Genomic DNA, 15,757 nt, shown 5'->3' on the forward strand with positions numbered 1-15,757 from the left:
TGTAAAAATGTAAGTTTATAAATGAATGAAGTTATATGACTAATGATATGCTGCTGGTGTACGTACGAGTCCTCGCTTATTAAAGTTCCATTTTGAATCCGGGTATAATTAAAAACAGTCGTGTACGAGATGAGTAATAAGCACGTAATAAATTAACCTATGCAAGTGACCCTGCAGCCTCAACAATTGCCTGGAATGAAAACGTGGCCTTCTCGTCGTTGTCGACTGCATTCTCTGAATCATTTACCAAACATTACGCACTAGACATCTGGGAACAATTAAGACCAATTAAAGAATTATCTATAGCGGACTAAACTTCAAGAAGCTGACGCAGTTTCCAGGTCAACGAAGCGTACATTGTTGCGTTCTGTTTGTATTACCTCAGGAAGATCATTAAAATTGTTCTAATCTTAGAGAAAGTTCAGAAGGTCCGTTTCATATGGGGTGCTAAAAAGGGAAAACAGGAACAGCGCGCAGTTTTACGATAAATCAATAATTAACCGTGCGACGGATTGTAGCCTTTAACGAACCTTCTGCACGTCTACCTAATAATAATATTAAATCGTACGAGTTCTGCAGATTGAAGGTCCGACCTTGACTTAACACTCAGAAGTGAATGTAAAGATGGAGTCAAGGACTCTTACGGTGAGTTGAACTCAACTTCTTTCGCGTCTGTATTTTAAATAATGTATTCTGCGTATCATTTATGCCGGCTACTAAGACGATACCAGCAAAAATAGTCAAAAATAATTTTCATATTACCACACATTATAGCCAGCTGAAAACTATAAAATTCAATTAAAAACCTGATTCACGCAAATTTCTATTTTACCATGAAACGACTATCAACCCGTTGTACTTGAAAATTTTTCACTGGAAATATTCAACATTTTCCGACGAAATATAATCGACATCGTTTAAAACTAATTTAACGATAATCCACAAATATATTAAACAATAAAGCTATTTTATTAAAATATTTCATATAGCGATACAAAGTTTAATTCAAAATACTAAACATTCAAATGCATAGTCTTGCTGTATCAAATAAAGTGACTTGACAGTCACCTCTCGAGTGCAAAGGGTTAACACGTTGAGTGCACAATTTTGCCGAGACAAACATGGGAAATGAAGATAATGTAATATCAACTTATGTAATTGAATTACGTTGTTATTATTGCAGATTTGAATTGTTGAATGTCAGTGCATCAAGTGGTATCACTTATAACATAGAAAAGTTTTCAAGTAATCACCGTTTAATCGAATGAATTATTATAATTCAACTTGATTGACGTCACCGGTGACCCCCGTGGCATCCAATGTATTAACAAGAATAAACTCGTGAAAAAAAGAAACGTGTGCCCCAGCATCTTCGAAAGTGTCACGCTGACCACTGTTTCCGTCATTTCGCAACCGGTGCGTTGGCGCGTACGGATCGCCACGACGCGAAGTAAGTCGAAGTACGTGTTCGGTCGTCCCTCGACAGAAATCGTCAATTTCCGTGGAGTTCCGGGTTACGCGCGACAGTACGGTCACAAGCATCGCGAAACGGATCGTGAAACATTCGTGGACCGCCACCGAGGCGAGAACGTGGCGACAGTGGCAACAGAGCGGCTGGCGTGACAATTGCTACGGGATCTGTCACTCGTTCACCGGAACGGCGAACCGCCTTTTTTTCGTCGTGATTTATTTAATAAAATGTACACACGCTTACCTCATCGAACGTTGTATTCTTGCGTCCGAACCGTCTTTTAATCAGCTCCTCCTCATTCTTCCCCTCTTCCTTTGCATGATAGCCAGCATGTCGTAGCCATGCGTATGAGAAACGTGGCCGTTACGTTCCGACCGACGATCACCGCCATGACACACGGACCCCTGTTCCCGCGTCGAGTCGCCGCCGCATCGTAACAGGCATTTCAACGATTCTCACGAGCACACACGCGCGACATCCAGCGGGATCTTTTTCGACGGCCGGCAACAGGTCCCGGCGCACGTTTGAACGCTGTGACACGCGACGTCGTGTTATTGTTTATTGTTCTCTCGCGGTCGGGACACGCACACGCACGGCGTCGATAGCGGCGTCTGTCTCGTTCTCTCGCGGTCGCTCTATTTCGGTCCACTCTCAGGTAGGAAAGGAGGGACAGCGCAGTCTGCCGCTCGAACGAATGCTTAGCGACACTATTAACCGAGCTTAAAGAACGACCACTGTGCCCCGAAAGGGAGGGACAGAGAGAGCTGCACGCGGCCAGATACGGTAAAGAGCGAGTGCGAGAGAGAGAGAGAGAGGGGACACGAGACTCGAGCCAACGGCTATACCCATTATAAATAGTTGTAGCCGGTAGGAATGGAAGTAATACCCTCGCGACCATCAGGTGGAACGAGTATCGCGGGATTGTATTCTTTTGTGACAATGTACAGTGGCTTGACAAATAATCGTACGCTTAGGTGCGTTGAGTGTAAGGTTACCTGTACGCGTGGATGGATGTCAACCATCAATATTTGTCAACCCACTGTGTTTACTAGTAGAATTCGATAAGCAAAGCGTGTCTATTGTTTATTTAACTTACCTTTTAACACTTGAATGATTTCTCTTTGTAAGATTCATGTACACTATGCAAAACACTTCCTCATTTACGGCGTTCCTAAGGACACTGCATCGTATAATTTAAAAAGAAAATGGCGCTGGGTCGGACCACGTGACCAATCTCTTATTGGTCACTTAATAGTTTCTCGCGGGTTCGATTGACCATTAAAGTCAAGTTTAAAACTAAAATGACCGGAAATGACGCGTTTTTTGTACGTTCCAGTTGAACGGTCAGTTTGGTGGGAAAGTGTTCTGTGGTGTGCAGTTCGGAGCGTGGGCAAAGTCTATTGTTTGAGAGTGCGAAGCGTCGAATTACTCCCGTCACTCGCGGTTGGGTCAGTTGGAAAGAGACGAGTCGAAAGGAGAAAGAGGGACGAAACATGCCGGCGGAAGTATGCGCGTGGGAAAGAGAGAGACAGAAACGGAAAACCGCCTAACGTTCTTTCCTTCTTCGCGTCATTGTTCCGTCACTGAGACCTGCCTTGAATTTTAACGGATCGCGGTTCTAACATGTAAATTCGTATGATCTCCTTTCGATGGTTAGCGGTTGCTGGTTCTGCTGTCCCGTCGATGAAACAATGGAAATATTCGTAAGTACAATGCTTTCGCACGATATTAATAAAAATACGGAACAATAATTGCCTGCCTTAGCAAAATGAGCTCTCTCGTTTGCGAATCGTTCGAGTAGAATGTCAATGTTACCTGATGACTTTTTTCAAAGATACGTCAACCACTGTCAGTTGTTTCGACTGGCTTAGCTAACTATACGGTACACGATCGGACACAATCGAAATGCGGCAGACTTTATTTTCATTCGACGAGGTATTTCTATTGACTACGAAATCACCTAAAGTACTAAAATTCGCGCGGCGACTATCATTAAACACCGAGACGAAGTGTTGCTTATTTTCGAAGCGGAACGCTTGTTGGCAACACTTGAACGTCTAGCTTCTGTTTATAAGTTTTGGCGCGAATCCCAGGTGTCATTACGTTGGCCGGATATTTGTGGACGAGTAATAAATGGATCGATATAATACACCAGTCCAGCGATTAGTCTACCTTTGCGCCGGTGTCTCTTTAACACTAGAACTACCGTTCACTTAAACTGACTTTTACCAATTTCTCTATAAAAACCATAAGCGTGCGTTTATTAAGACTTCAATTATGTTGTACTTCAGTTTCGCTATTACTCAATTAGTTTCGTTAATAATTTTTCGTAGAAGTGTCCGTGCCTTCTTAGTAATTGTAAAAGAAGAAATGAGAGATAAGTCATTTTGGCCCATTCGGTAGCTCTAGTGTTAATTGGTAAAACGGGATGCTTCGAGTGTCGTTAATTTACCGACGGTCGTATATACATAAAATGTCAATTATTTCGGGGCGGCTCGTTGCACCCGTAATGCAATAACGCATCGGCTAAAGGTTAAGTGCTGCCGGTAAAAATAGATCGCGAGGTGAAAAAAAAGCGCTACCACGATCATTTTTATGGATACGTGATCGCGTTTCATGGGCGCACTTCCGACACGACACCGGCAAGGTTAAGTTCGCGGAGCGTAATGACGCCGGAAGTCGTTCGACCACCTACGGGGAGTAAGTTTAAAAACAAAATTTCTTTTTACTTTGTAATCTTATAACGCCGCGCGTATCATGCGGCTAATAATGAAATTGAACAAATTAAATAAAATCACGGTTAAAGTCGAGATTTAAAGGAAGATATCTTTTATTTATGGACCTCTTGAACCATAACTTCATGTACAGTCTCATTAAAGATTCCCGTTAAAATAGGGGGGCAATTTAGAAGCAGATAGCATAACGATACCATATTAAAATTCATTTTCGTAACGCAAGACACGGACATTTCTAATGGGACTAGATTCAAATGCTGAACGTAAACGTAAAATATTCAAATACAAAAATTTAAATTATATCTACACGTTAACGTCTTTTCTTCTTGGTTTTTTTTTTGTCAAGCGAAACACAGGTGTAAAGTTGAATTCCGTTTCGTCTTACAACAATCAGAGGTAACCTTAATATTTTACAATGTACGAAGGTGAGACCCGTAACGCTCCTTCCATCATGGTTGATCCTAAGGCTGCTCGTGACAAGCCACAATCCCCTATCGGTAGGAAAAGCATCTGACGGAACAATGTTATACGATAAACCGTTTTATTTTAATAATGTGTGTGCGTGTATTTTTGTACAATATAATAATAATAATTATAGTAGCAATAGAAGTAGTAGAATAATAGTAGTAGGAGTAGTAGTAGTAGTAGAACAGCTGGTAAGTAGTAACAGCGTGTTTTATCTCGCCGGAATCCTCGCCGTTACAGGCTCGGTTCGTCGCAGACAAGAAATACAACGTGCAGACATCTGCCTTCGGATGCGGGCCTTTTGCTATCGTTCCCGTCTCGCGTAAGGTGCGAAACGAAAAGCCACCCATAACGACGGGATCCTGGCACAACGGCGCGCCATTGTTGCCTCTACTGCCGCTACGACTATATTCGATGGTTCGAAGGTTCTTTCGAATTTGCTTGATAATCGATCGATTGAATTGGTGGTTAGATGACGTTTCGCATGAAGAGTCGTCTATTCTTCCTCCTCTTCCTCTTCCTCTTCTTCCTCCTCCTCTTCTTCCTCTTCCTCCTCTTCTTCCTCCTCCTCTTCCTCTTCTTCTTCGCCCTCGCCATCCTTGCCTTCTCCACCCTCTTCCTCTTCCTCCTCCTCCTCCTCTTCTTCCTCTTCTTCTTCGAACTGTGGCTCCTCCAAGTCCTCGTCCTCAGCCGCAGCCTTCACGTCTTCTTCGCCCTCCGGTGACTCGGGGTCTCCAGGCTTCTTGCCCGGCCTCTCGCCGAACCACTTCGGCAACTTCGCTGTTTTTCGTTGAGAAAATAGATATGTTAGAAATACAGTGATTCGATAAACGAGAAATGTTCGTTAGGGTCGTTAGCAACGACAACGAAAGGATTAACACGATAATTTTATGCGAGGGGTTTGGTAACCGCGTAACGGTACGTTCCGAATGAAAACCAGACGTGAAAGGGATACTCCGGGATGCGGGAAACGTTAGCTTTTTCTTTCACCGGGAAACGGATCGAAGATCAAAGGTATCGAGGCTCGTTTCCAATTCCGCGGAATGTTTTTCTCCTCGCTTTTCGACGCGGTCCCAGCGAAACCGGCCAAGTATGCCTCTCTGCGACGGTTGCAGCTTTGACCCAGTTTCCAGAAAACGTTCTGGCTGGTCAGGTTTCACGAGTCGCGCGGCGCTCGAGCGGGCACACACGGGGATACGTGAAATAATAAACGCGGGATACAGCGGAACACTTTTTACCGCGGCGTCGGTATTTTAGTATCTTCGTGTTACCCCGATAAAAGCGACCGGCGGTATACTTCCGAACGGGACTCCAACCGATCCATAAATTCTTATAACACGAGACACGCGAGCGTAATATCATTTTATTACGGCCCGGGTAATATTCTTCGAACGATCCATCAACTGTTTTTCCTCTCCCCCGGAAAAATTCCCCATTCATTTTCATCCCGGAATCAATCCACGCGCGTGTCCGCCCAAACGATTGGTTCTTGCATACATACTCTTCTGGCGACCGAGGAATTGCTCCTTCTGCTGAGCCCATTGCTTCTCTATGGTCTCCTTTTGCTGTTCGGTCAGACCCTGAAACACCAACGGACAAAATCGCATGCTAGGATACATCATCACACGGGGTGGCCATTCGTTCGGACCCTCTTCTGTTTTCTACTCATTGCCGTGCGAATTACTGCGTTTCGTCGAACTTGTCGGAGTCACAAGGGGATTGGAACCTATTAACGACTCGCATTCACGCGCAGTCTGGAACCAGCTTCTAGAAACGGCTCTTCCCGGAACATTGAATCGCTTCAGGTGGTTTGGGGTTGATGGGGCAAGGGGGAGGGCATCGAGACCAATCAGACACCCGTTAGCTTGTTTCACCATTGTTAATGACGGGCTCTCGTTGCTTAGATTAATCTATCTACTGTCCAGTTACGCGGACTCAACGTTAGTCACTTGACAACGATGTCTGTGTTGTGACGAGTTTCGAGTGAGTATGTGTAGGTATAGATATAACAGTGTACATTTTATCGAGTGGATATCTGTGCTGATCCTTCATGTGACGCGGGCACGCGATCGAAGGATTCTTGAAAAGTATTCTACCGAGCTTTTCGAAGCATCCCGGTGCTTGCGTGTTGAGAAAGAAAATTTCGAGTAAATCGTTTTCGAGTGTAGAGAAATTGGAGAGTTTGTAAAGGAACTCACGATCGTTGTTTCGATAATAAATTATGATGAACATATCTGAGAAAGACGATGTGGATGTGTGGCAGCACTTAAGTGTTTCTATGTTGTAGTGCCATTATTTGGTAAACGGAGATCCAACACGAATTAGAAACACAATCGTTCCTACTATCTTGGGGGCATTTCGGGGCTACGGGTCAGGGAGGTCAATCAGCAATGCAAGCAAAAGGGTGGTACGCTAACAGAGCTCGATGGGACTCACTTTTGGTGCGCTTCATGAACTGTTCTGATTTCTGTTTCCACAGTTTCTCGTTGTACTCCGCTAGAAGCGTGTCATAGCCCTGCGATTCAATCGACATTCTTCACTGATCAATCGTTCAAATCCATTTTCTTTCTAGCTTCTACTACAAGTACGCTATTTGCCTAACAAGCTCTGTCGCTTATTCTTTGTCGTTCATCGAATTTCCGTCTTTACGTTCTTTTCTCTTGGTATGCAAATCGAGTTTATGAAACGAGATTCCTTTGATCGGATTGCTGTTACCAGCGGAATGCATAATAAATCTAGTGGCAAAGTATGATAGATATTTCTGTCGATCTTTTTTCTACATTTTTATATTTGGGTCGTCAGGGTCGCGTTACGAGGTTCGAAATGAAACGAGTCGTTTCGTAAATGGAACCTGAATTCCAGAGTCGCCTGGCTACTCGAAGAATCAGCGACTGATTTGATTGGTACAAAGGTATACTTACACCCTCGAAGAGCTTCTTCTTGTCATCGTAGGACCTGGTATCCACGCGACGTTCGTATTTGGAGGCGACTTGGATCTTGGGCTGTACGAACAAAATCATTTTGTATTTTTCTGAAAGAGGTTTATTTCAATCTTTGATTTGATTCAGTCATGTACTCACAGGGTACTTGCCGGTAAGGGCTTCGGGGTCGAGACCTTTCTTCAAAGCCTTGTGCCTCAGTTGCTGCTTCTGACGTTCCTTTAATTCTTTAAGCTGCAAGAGATCGAGAAGGATTACTCGAAACGATATCAATCACTGCTATACTATATTATCACTATAGAGTATTTTACGATTGATCAACGTGTAATTGACATTATAACGGTTCGTTTCTATGATGCTTACGTCATAGTCCTGACGTTTCTGTCGTTCCTCCAGATCGTATTTCTCGGTTTCCAACTTGACTATGGTCTCCCAGAGCTCGTTAGCCTTGGATCGGAGCTTCTCAATGGACAAACCATCCATTTCCAGGGGTTTGATACGGATGCTCAGCGAGATTTTCTTCTCCTCTTCGAGCTGCTCTTTCGTCTTGTTGCGTTCCAATTGCGCCGACGTGAGGTTGCCCTGCCGCGATTAAAACAATATTAATAACCCTTGAAAGGATCAATTACGAAATGACAAACGATCGGATCAAATCCCGCGAATCGATACCCACTGCAAGATCTTTCCTGGTGATGGTAAAGTTCGGTCCCTTCTTGCTCGCCTGGTCCTTCATCGCTTGCATCATAGCCTGGCGTTTCTTTTCTGATTCTTCGAGACGCCTGAATAATTGAACGTTACATTAATATTTCTTGTACCACCACCTGTATGGAAAGAGTCGATTCGCGAAAGGATAAAACGTACTTTCTCTTCTCTTCCATGTCGCGTTGTTTCTTCTCCTCTGTAAAATGCGAAAAGGGAAAGCGTGATAAGTTTCTCCAGGACAAAGGGAATCTAGTTGAACAAATTCCGAACGTTACCGATTTCACGTTGGCGACGTTCCTCCTCCTCTTTCTTTTTCTGGGCCAATCTTTTCTCCTCGTCTGCGCGGGTGATCTTGCGCTTCGCTTGCTTCTCCTGGAAAACAACGGATCATTTGGCGGATAGATAAAGTCACCGTACAACAATTCGAAGCATTGATAACGACTTTGTCTTCGCGAGACAATCCAATTAAGACATGGTATACGCGAAAACGATTTTGTTCCGCGGTTACGAACCTTCAATCTCTTCAGCTCCTCCTCCTCCTTGGCTCTTTGCTTCCGCCATTCTGCAATGTATTCCTTGAGCTGTTCGTCTAGGTCGCTTCGCTTCTGTTCCTGCCTCTGTGACCGAGAAAAAGGACACGGAAACGAACGTGAATGCCGCTGTTTCGGGCGAAATCTCGCGTGATATCGCGTATATACGAGATCACCGGGGGATCTCTCCTCACCTTCATAAACTCAGGATTCTCCCCAGAGTCCCTGATGTAGGCCGGAGCGAAAACAAAAGTAACTCTCTTTAGTTCCTGCCGCCTCGTCCTCTGAGAGATCTCGCAAGATCTTCCAGAACCAGAACGCCGTACGCCACTCTCACGTTCCACTTTCTATTATTTATTACACTCCATCCATTCTCTCTCTCGTAGCGAATCATTTTTTTCCTTCGTAAACCTTTCTTTTTTTTTTTCTTTTCTTTAACGTTGTTTTGCGTTTCGTCGTGTACGCGCGTGACAAACACGCAAACAACCAGACAAACAAACAGACAGACACGCAAACGGACGGACGTACGGACAGACATAATAAGTGTGTAAAGCGCTCGGAGAGAAGAAGATTAGGTGCGCAGTGTGTGAAAGAAAGTACAGACAGAGAGAAAGAGAGATAGAGATAGAGAGAGAGGGAGAGTATACTTCAGGATATAAAAGGAAGGGAGGCTGGAGACATTAATGAGTTTAGGGGAAGGGGGAGACCGACGAGTTTGCGGCGCGGGTGGAATCTATTAGACTCCCTCGGACAGGATATTGGAAAATTGATGGAGGGTTTTACCGTGAATTACGCGGTCACTTGAATTTAAATTTTGTTTCGAGTCCGGGTGAAGTATTGAAGTTCCCCGATGAATCGGGGAGCCCATAATTTCTTTGCGGTCGATCTCCAGTGGTTTTCAATATGAAATTTATTATCGCGTCGCTGTAACGTCGACCGATAGAATACGCTCGGCACTATCATTCACCGGGGGAAAAAAAAACAAAACGTTCCCACGGAAAAAATCACGACACCGCGCGAAGAGTGAAAAATATAAAGTATCTGTTTCGCACCTCGAGACGAAGTCGCTCGTCAAAGTCGTCGATCAAAAACCGGGCGTGGTTCGAGAGCAAAAAAATAAAAATACACGATTCTCCAATTTTGGAAACGCATCAAAAATCTCTGGTATTCTCAAGCACGTGGGCGCGTCGGATCGAATGACACCACGTGGACCGAGTCCAGGATCACCGAGAAAACGAGGGTAGAGGATCTCTAATTTTAAAGATGATTCGGTCGGTGACGAGACAGCTAGCGGCTAGCGCCGGCTCGAGCTCGTCGGGTCGCATGGGATCAATGATACGGGGACTACGGGTTCGTTCGTTTAGTGTTTAGCTGTGAGAGAATGGTAACACGAAGCCGCCCGAGAACAAGCGATTAAGCAGTTTCTTTTTATATAGAAGCGATTTGTCAGCGGGTGTCGAAGTGTGAATACAATCGGAGAAACAGCGAAACAGCTCGCAACGAGGACAAGAACAATCGTGCCTGAAAGACAACTCCGACGTCGTTGTCTGTCGAGGGAGTTGCACGGTGAAAGCCGGCTGTTAAATTTTGCGCAACGGAAACGTTCGCGTAAGACAGAAGAGTTTCGTATGCCCGCGTCCGGTGCAACGAAGACGACGATCGGGGGTGAACGGAAAAGGCATACGGAGCACAGAGACCCAGCGCACAATCTTCTTCTCGTCAGACATTTTCCTCTTCTTCTTTCCTATACGCGAGAATGCAAGCAACACACAGTCGCCATCGTCGGTGTCGTCGTTCAGATTCGTCAACGATTATCGGAAACGCCGTAACAAGCCACAGTCGAAAGCCAAGGAGCTGGCCAATGAACATTGAAAACACGGGAGTCGACGATCGTGTCATCGCGGTGGATCACTGAATCCCTCAAATCTACGTCTTCGTTTCGAATCATCGAATCGAGTTCGAACATCCGAGCTATGTTAGCGAGCGTAATGAACATAGACAAATTGTAATTCCTCTATGCTTTCGCACTCGTAAGTTTTCCAATAGAAATATTCAATATTCTCCGTTGAGATACGTGTAGATGGTACTCTCTTGAAACTAAGTAACGAGGAAACCTACGTAAATGAAAAAGATTTAAACACCACCACCGTAAATAACAGTCAATAACTTTGAACGTTCCAACGTCAGGAAGTTGTTCGCGACTCGATTCGATATTATAATTTCCAATTCCGAATAATCCTCGAGGATCTCTAAATATCGTGCGGAGGCAATCGAGTTCAATGACAAAAGCCAGGAAAGTGGAGCCGGGCACACGGGAGCCGGTCCAAATTTTGTCCTCGGTCAGTTTATTCTCTGATTCTCGCCCGCGGCGAAATCATAAACAACGTTCAACACCGTTGGCAGCGCAACCAGCTGTTACGCAACCGCGTTACGAAACGCGTCGGGCCGAGCGAGTCACGTCGAACCCGAGATCTCGTGGATTTCGCGGATTTCGGAATTCAGTGAACCCCCCATCCCCCCCGGAGGACGCCTCAGCTGATCCTCCTCTCGCGACGAAGAGATCGAAGACGACAGGGTGATTTGGCGGCGGTGATTATTGCTGAGGGTCGTTTGATTATGGCGCAATATCAACACGATTAACAGAACGGCGACATAACCGAGGTTTTGCGGGTGGTTTGGGTTTCGTTGATGGTGATTCTGATGGGCGGGGGAGGACACGAAGATTGGCGGGATGTAAAAAAGTAAAGTACAACATCAACAACAGCACGAGCCCTGAAAAGTGCAGGATACAAAACAAAAAATGAAACGAAACATGACACCAAGTGTGGGGTTCGTTCAGAACGGGATCGACGGTGGTCCGCCGATTGTTTATCGATTATGTACAGAGAGCCGTTAATTCGTTATTAATCGGGGCACAGAGAGACAAAAAGAAAAAAAGAAAACACCGCATTGGGCTGGGGCTGGGTGAGAAGGGGGTGCGAAAAGAGACAGAGAGAAGACGTGAGCTTGGTTGGGGGTGTGGGAGCAGTTGCTTCGAGCACTGAGCCACCATTGATTAGAGATCATTTTGGCAGGATCGAGACTTTGGTTGCATTCACGGGATACGGTCGCGATAACGTCGATGGTACGTGGCACAAACCAATTTGGAGAGAACATGTGACGCGTGCAAAAAAAAAAATGTCGAATGTTTGGTTGTAGAAAGGAGGATGTCGAACGGATACTGTAACGACAAAATCGTACGTATAGAACAATTGGAAAACAGAGCAATGGGGAAAAACACTGTAAATCTTCTATGGTCGAACACGAAAGGAACACTTTGGTAAACGACTATGTACGTGAATGGAACGTAAAGTGGTTCATAAACATAGAAGGAGACGTTTCAAATGTGTGTACAACATGCGGTGGAAATTTGAACGTTTACGGTTTAGAAAAAGTTGAAGTTCCAGCATGGTCGATCACCTAGAAGCAAAGAACAAATTCTCGTTCGGCCTCCTACGAAAAGTCGTCGGAAACTATCGAGAGGATATCCAAAAGCTGTTCGAAAGGGTAAACGTGTACCGAAATACCGTCGGTCGCGTAAACATCAAAAATTGGCATACGCCAAGCCGACAATGCTCCTGTTTTTCCGCCGAACCGTTTGTCCGTTAATTAGATTGCATCAGTTCGGCGCGCGACGCGTTCGCTGCGCGGACACCGCAGCTTCAGTATAAGAATAAACCACATTACGTTATCGTACACATATTTATGAAACGTTTGGCAATCGTCCAGCCGACGCGAGTTATATTAGTTGCATACACGCCTTATGCAACGGCCAGTCGTATAACACGGTCAAAAGCCTGAAAACTTTTCGGCTGAACAACAACCTTGCCGCCAATAAATACATATTCCCGCGGTGGCGCGCGATGATCGAACGCCGCGCACACGGTCAAGAACCTCGAGGTGGGAAAGTATCCGCATCGACTAGTCGCAACTCCGAAAGACCTGACCACAGCGAAAAAAAATAGGATTACCGAGAAAAATCGACGACGATCGTCTCGAATCGTTTGGAATTCGTTCGGGAGTCTCGTTCCCGCCAAATGTTCGAATAAAAGCGCGGACTTCAGGGTGTGGGGGGCAATGTGAGAGCGGCCGAAGAACAAAGAAAGTATTATTGACGTATATAAAGAGCTCGAGGTTTCAACTTACTTTTGGGACGCCCTACCCCTACAAAAAAAGAAAGGAAAGGCAGATTAATAACAATCGAAATATATCGTTCCTCGTTTTACTGTTGTGGGACTGCACAAAGCCGCGGGAAGTACGCTCGTTCGCCTTTCTTTCGCTTTCGTTCGTTCTTTCGTTCGTTCGTTCGTTCGAATTCGAATCCTGCCTCGATTGGACGGATAGAAAAAAAAAAATATATTGAAAGTGAAAAGCATCGTCAGCGTCGACGGACAGCCTGCCGCGTTCCATCCGCTTTTATCCACTTCCGTTCCTCCCTCGCTTTTACGGTGACGGGAGTCGTTCGTAGCAATGGCCCTGCTTCCCGTTCGCGGCCTTTTTTATTAGCTTTTCTTTTTTGTTTCTTTCTCATTCGCGTTTCTTTGTCGGACGTGAAAAGAGGAGAACTGGCAGCCCACCGTCTTGTTTTTCGATTCGAGGATCTTGTCACACCTAGCTGTCTATGGTACAGCTTCTCGCAGGAACCGAGTCCCAGTCGGACGGTTCCGAGGTGCGAGGAAATTAAACGATCGTCATGCGACAGATGCAACTTGCGCAACAGAAACAAAGAGAAAGAGAGAGAGAGAGAAAGAAAGAGAGAAAGAGAGAGAAACAGAAAGGAAATGAGAGAGAAACAGAGAGAATAAGAGAGAAACAGAGAGAAACTGAGAGAATGAGAGAGAAACAGAGAGAATGAGAGAAAAACAGAGAGAATAAGAGAGAAACAGAAAGAAACAAAGAGAATGAGAGAGAAAGATAAAGAAAGATAGAGAAAGATAGAGAAAGAAAGAGAAAGAGAGAAAAAGAGAGACAGAGAGAGAGAGAGAGAGAGTTAAGTGTTGGGAACTGTGTGCATGTGATCCCCGTGGCTCTGAACGCGGTTTCATTGAAAAGTGAAACTGATTTCATTTCAACTCTACGAAGAATCCGGATAAAGCACATTTACAAGTCGATCCGAGTTCAACCGTGATGAAAGGACTCTCGAATATTGATAAATCCTGTCCTACGAGAAGTTTCAATAGACACGCAAAAGCGTCAAAATCCTGATGGCTTTGATAATCGTTATCGACTATGAAAAGATCCGAATACGAAAAACCTTCGACGAAATGCACCATCCTTATAGACGGACGCCCGATAGATATCCCAGCTCGTACCGAACGGCGGAACATGCGTCATCGTTATATTCTGCCGGACAGAAGTCGAGGCTGGCTGTCTCTCGCAGCATCCATGGTAAGGACATTACGCCGGTCAGCGTATAAATAATCGCGTCATGAAAATTGACCGAGAATATTAACGACAGTCCTCGTTTCTGAAATTAACCCACGGATTAAGCCCGTCGTTTCACTTCTCAATCGCGCGTGTTTGTCTCGGCCGCGGACGTGCGAGAGGTTCCCCGTTCCATTCGAAACGACCAGCAGCGACGTGTGCGTGTGTCGGACGGGGGAGACAGGGGTTGGCAGCGATAGAGACAAATTCGTTTAACCATCGACACAACAACATCGACACACCATCCAAAAAATGGGACGGACCAGCAGCGAACAAAAAAAAATAAAACACTGAACAACAGTGAAAATCGACAAAAAAGAACGCCAGAAAGAACAAAGAAACGTGTGCGTGTTCAAAACACAGCCCCTCGATGCACTTCACGCAGGGCCGGCAAAATCTTTCTGTCGGCTGACGGGAACGACAGCGATAACAACGGCAACAACGCTGACGATAATAATAACAAAACCAACGACAATATAAAACATGGACGACGAAAAATGAATCCCGTGACGACGGCCGCGTGTAAAAAAAAAAATGTGTGTGTGAAAACGAGGAAATAAAAAAAGTCGAAAATTAAAAAAAAACAACAACAACAACAACAACAAAGAGACAAAGAGAGCAAAAGTACTCCGAAGCAAAGTACGGCGAGGAAACAACATAAAATACAACTCTCGGTAACGTGTACAGGCTACTGGCGATCTACGAACAGTAATTTTAAGTGCGGTCAAAATGAAAATGAAAAGAAACCAAAGAAGGGCAAAATGGGGAAGAAAGAGAGAAAGAGGGACGACACCAGCACGGCACGATTCGCTCCTAACGCCAAAGTGGAAGAGGTGATTTTTCATCGTCACGGTGGAAACTGGCGAGGCTTTGCACTCTCGCCCCGATGTCAGATTACGCGAAACGTTTAACACGTTGAGTGCCACGAGAACTTTGAGTTTCGTGTAATATTACTTATCCTTCCATAGTGAAAAAATAAATGAATGGTACCGTAATATTTCTTGAAAAATAATTATTAACAATCGAGGCACTGCATATTGAGAAATTTGGTATCACAGTTCGTACCTTACACTATTATCTGGTTACGTTATTAAATGCCATTTTTTATATCAATCCCATTGCAATTGTTGCCAAGCAACTCGGAAACGCCAGTCATCGGTGACCACCGTGGCAGTCAACGTGTTAACTCGAAAGTGCCATTTGCCCATACACGGAAGCAATTTGCCGGCGTTTGCGCACATCGGTCCTTCTTCGAGAATGGAAAGAATCCCGAGGGACTTCGCGGCGAAACAAGAAAACCGGGTCGGGAACGATGAAAGAAGCTTTTAAAGCGGCACCGTAACAGCCGGGGCCGCTGTTGCATGTTAATAAACAACGTTACTCCCCGTTAAACCCGATACGCCCGGTAAAAACGTCCTCGACGCGAAAAATCACCCTCTTCGCACGAATTAC

General features: G+C 45.0%; 1 protein-coding gene and 2 long non-coding RNA genes across 19 annotated transcripts in view; 1 reads left to right on the top strand and 2 right to left on the bottom strand.

The window, feature by feature from the left end:
- On the bottom strand, window positions 1-2,867 carry LOC143175028 (uncharacterized). The gene is made up of 3 exons (XR_012999618.1): window positions 2,568-2,867; window positions 1,715-2,002; window positions 1-1,068 (listed from the first exon to the last, which is right to left on the bottom strand). It is a non-coding gene; the product is annotated as an uncharacterized LOC143175028 (long non-coding RNA).
- The window catches only part of LOC143175025 (uncharacterized), a 26,255-nt gene continuing 12,655 nt past the window's right edge, over window positions 2,158-15,757 (top strand). Inside the window, exons 1-2 of one of the 4 annotated variants that reach the window (XR_012999612.1) lie at window positions 2,158-2,254; window positions 2,808-3,174. This is a non-coding gene — a long non-coding RNA (uncharacterized LOC143175025). Of the gene's footprint in view, window positions 2,255-2,343; window positions 2,446-2,807; window positions 3,175-15,757 lie in introns of those variants that run through there. The other 3 variants (XR_012999613.1, XR_012999611.1, XR_012999610.1) reach the window with 3 other exon arrangements.
- TpnT (troponin T, skeletal muscle) overlaps window positions 4,729-15,757 on the bottom strand; it is a 17,654-nt gene continuing 6,625 nt past the window's right edge. For 7 of the 14 annotated variants that reach the window (XM_076371746.1, XM_076371752.1, XM_076371754.1 and 4 more), the window contains 11 exons: window positions 13,028-13,045; window positions 9,037-9,067; window positions 8,825-8,929; window positions 8,588-8,684; window positions 8,472-8,508; window positions 8,284-8,389; window positions 7,974-8,192; window positions 7,752-7,844; window positions 7,593-7,673; window positions 6,173-6,251; window positions 4,729-5,451 (listed from right to left, as the gene is read on the bottom strand). In XM_076371746.1, the coding sequence (XP_076227861.1) occupies window positions 5,168-5,451; window positions 6,173-6,251; window positions 7,593-7,673; window positions 7,752-7,844; window positions 7,974-8,192; window positions 8,284-8,389; window positions 8,472-8,508; window positions 8,588-8,684; window positions 8,825-8,929; window positions 9,037-9,067; window positions 13,028-13,045 (1,150 nt within the window). In that variant the 3' untranslated portion in view covers window positions 4,729-5,167. Of the gene's footprint in view, window positions 5,452-6,172; window positions 6,252-7,107; window positions 7,187-7,592; window positions 7,674-7,751; window positions 7,845-7,973; window positions 8,193-8,283; window positions 8,390-8,471; window positions 8,509-8,587; window positions 8,685-8,824; window positions 8,930-9,036; window positions 9,068-13,027; window positions 13,046-15,757 lie in introns of all 14 variants that reach the window. The other 7 variants (XM_076371750.1, XM_031983066.2, XM_031983068.2 and 4 more) reach the window with 2 other exon arrangements.

Source organism: Nomia melanderi, chromosome 10, assembly GCF_051020985.1.
Source record: "Nomia melanderi isolate GNS246 chromosome 10, iyNomMela1, whole genome shotgun sequence".
Classification (NCBI taxonomy): Eukaryota; Metazoa; Arthropoda; class Insecta; order Hymenoptera; family Halictidae; genus Nomia; species Nomia melanderi.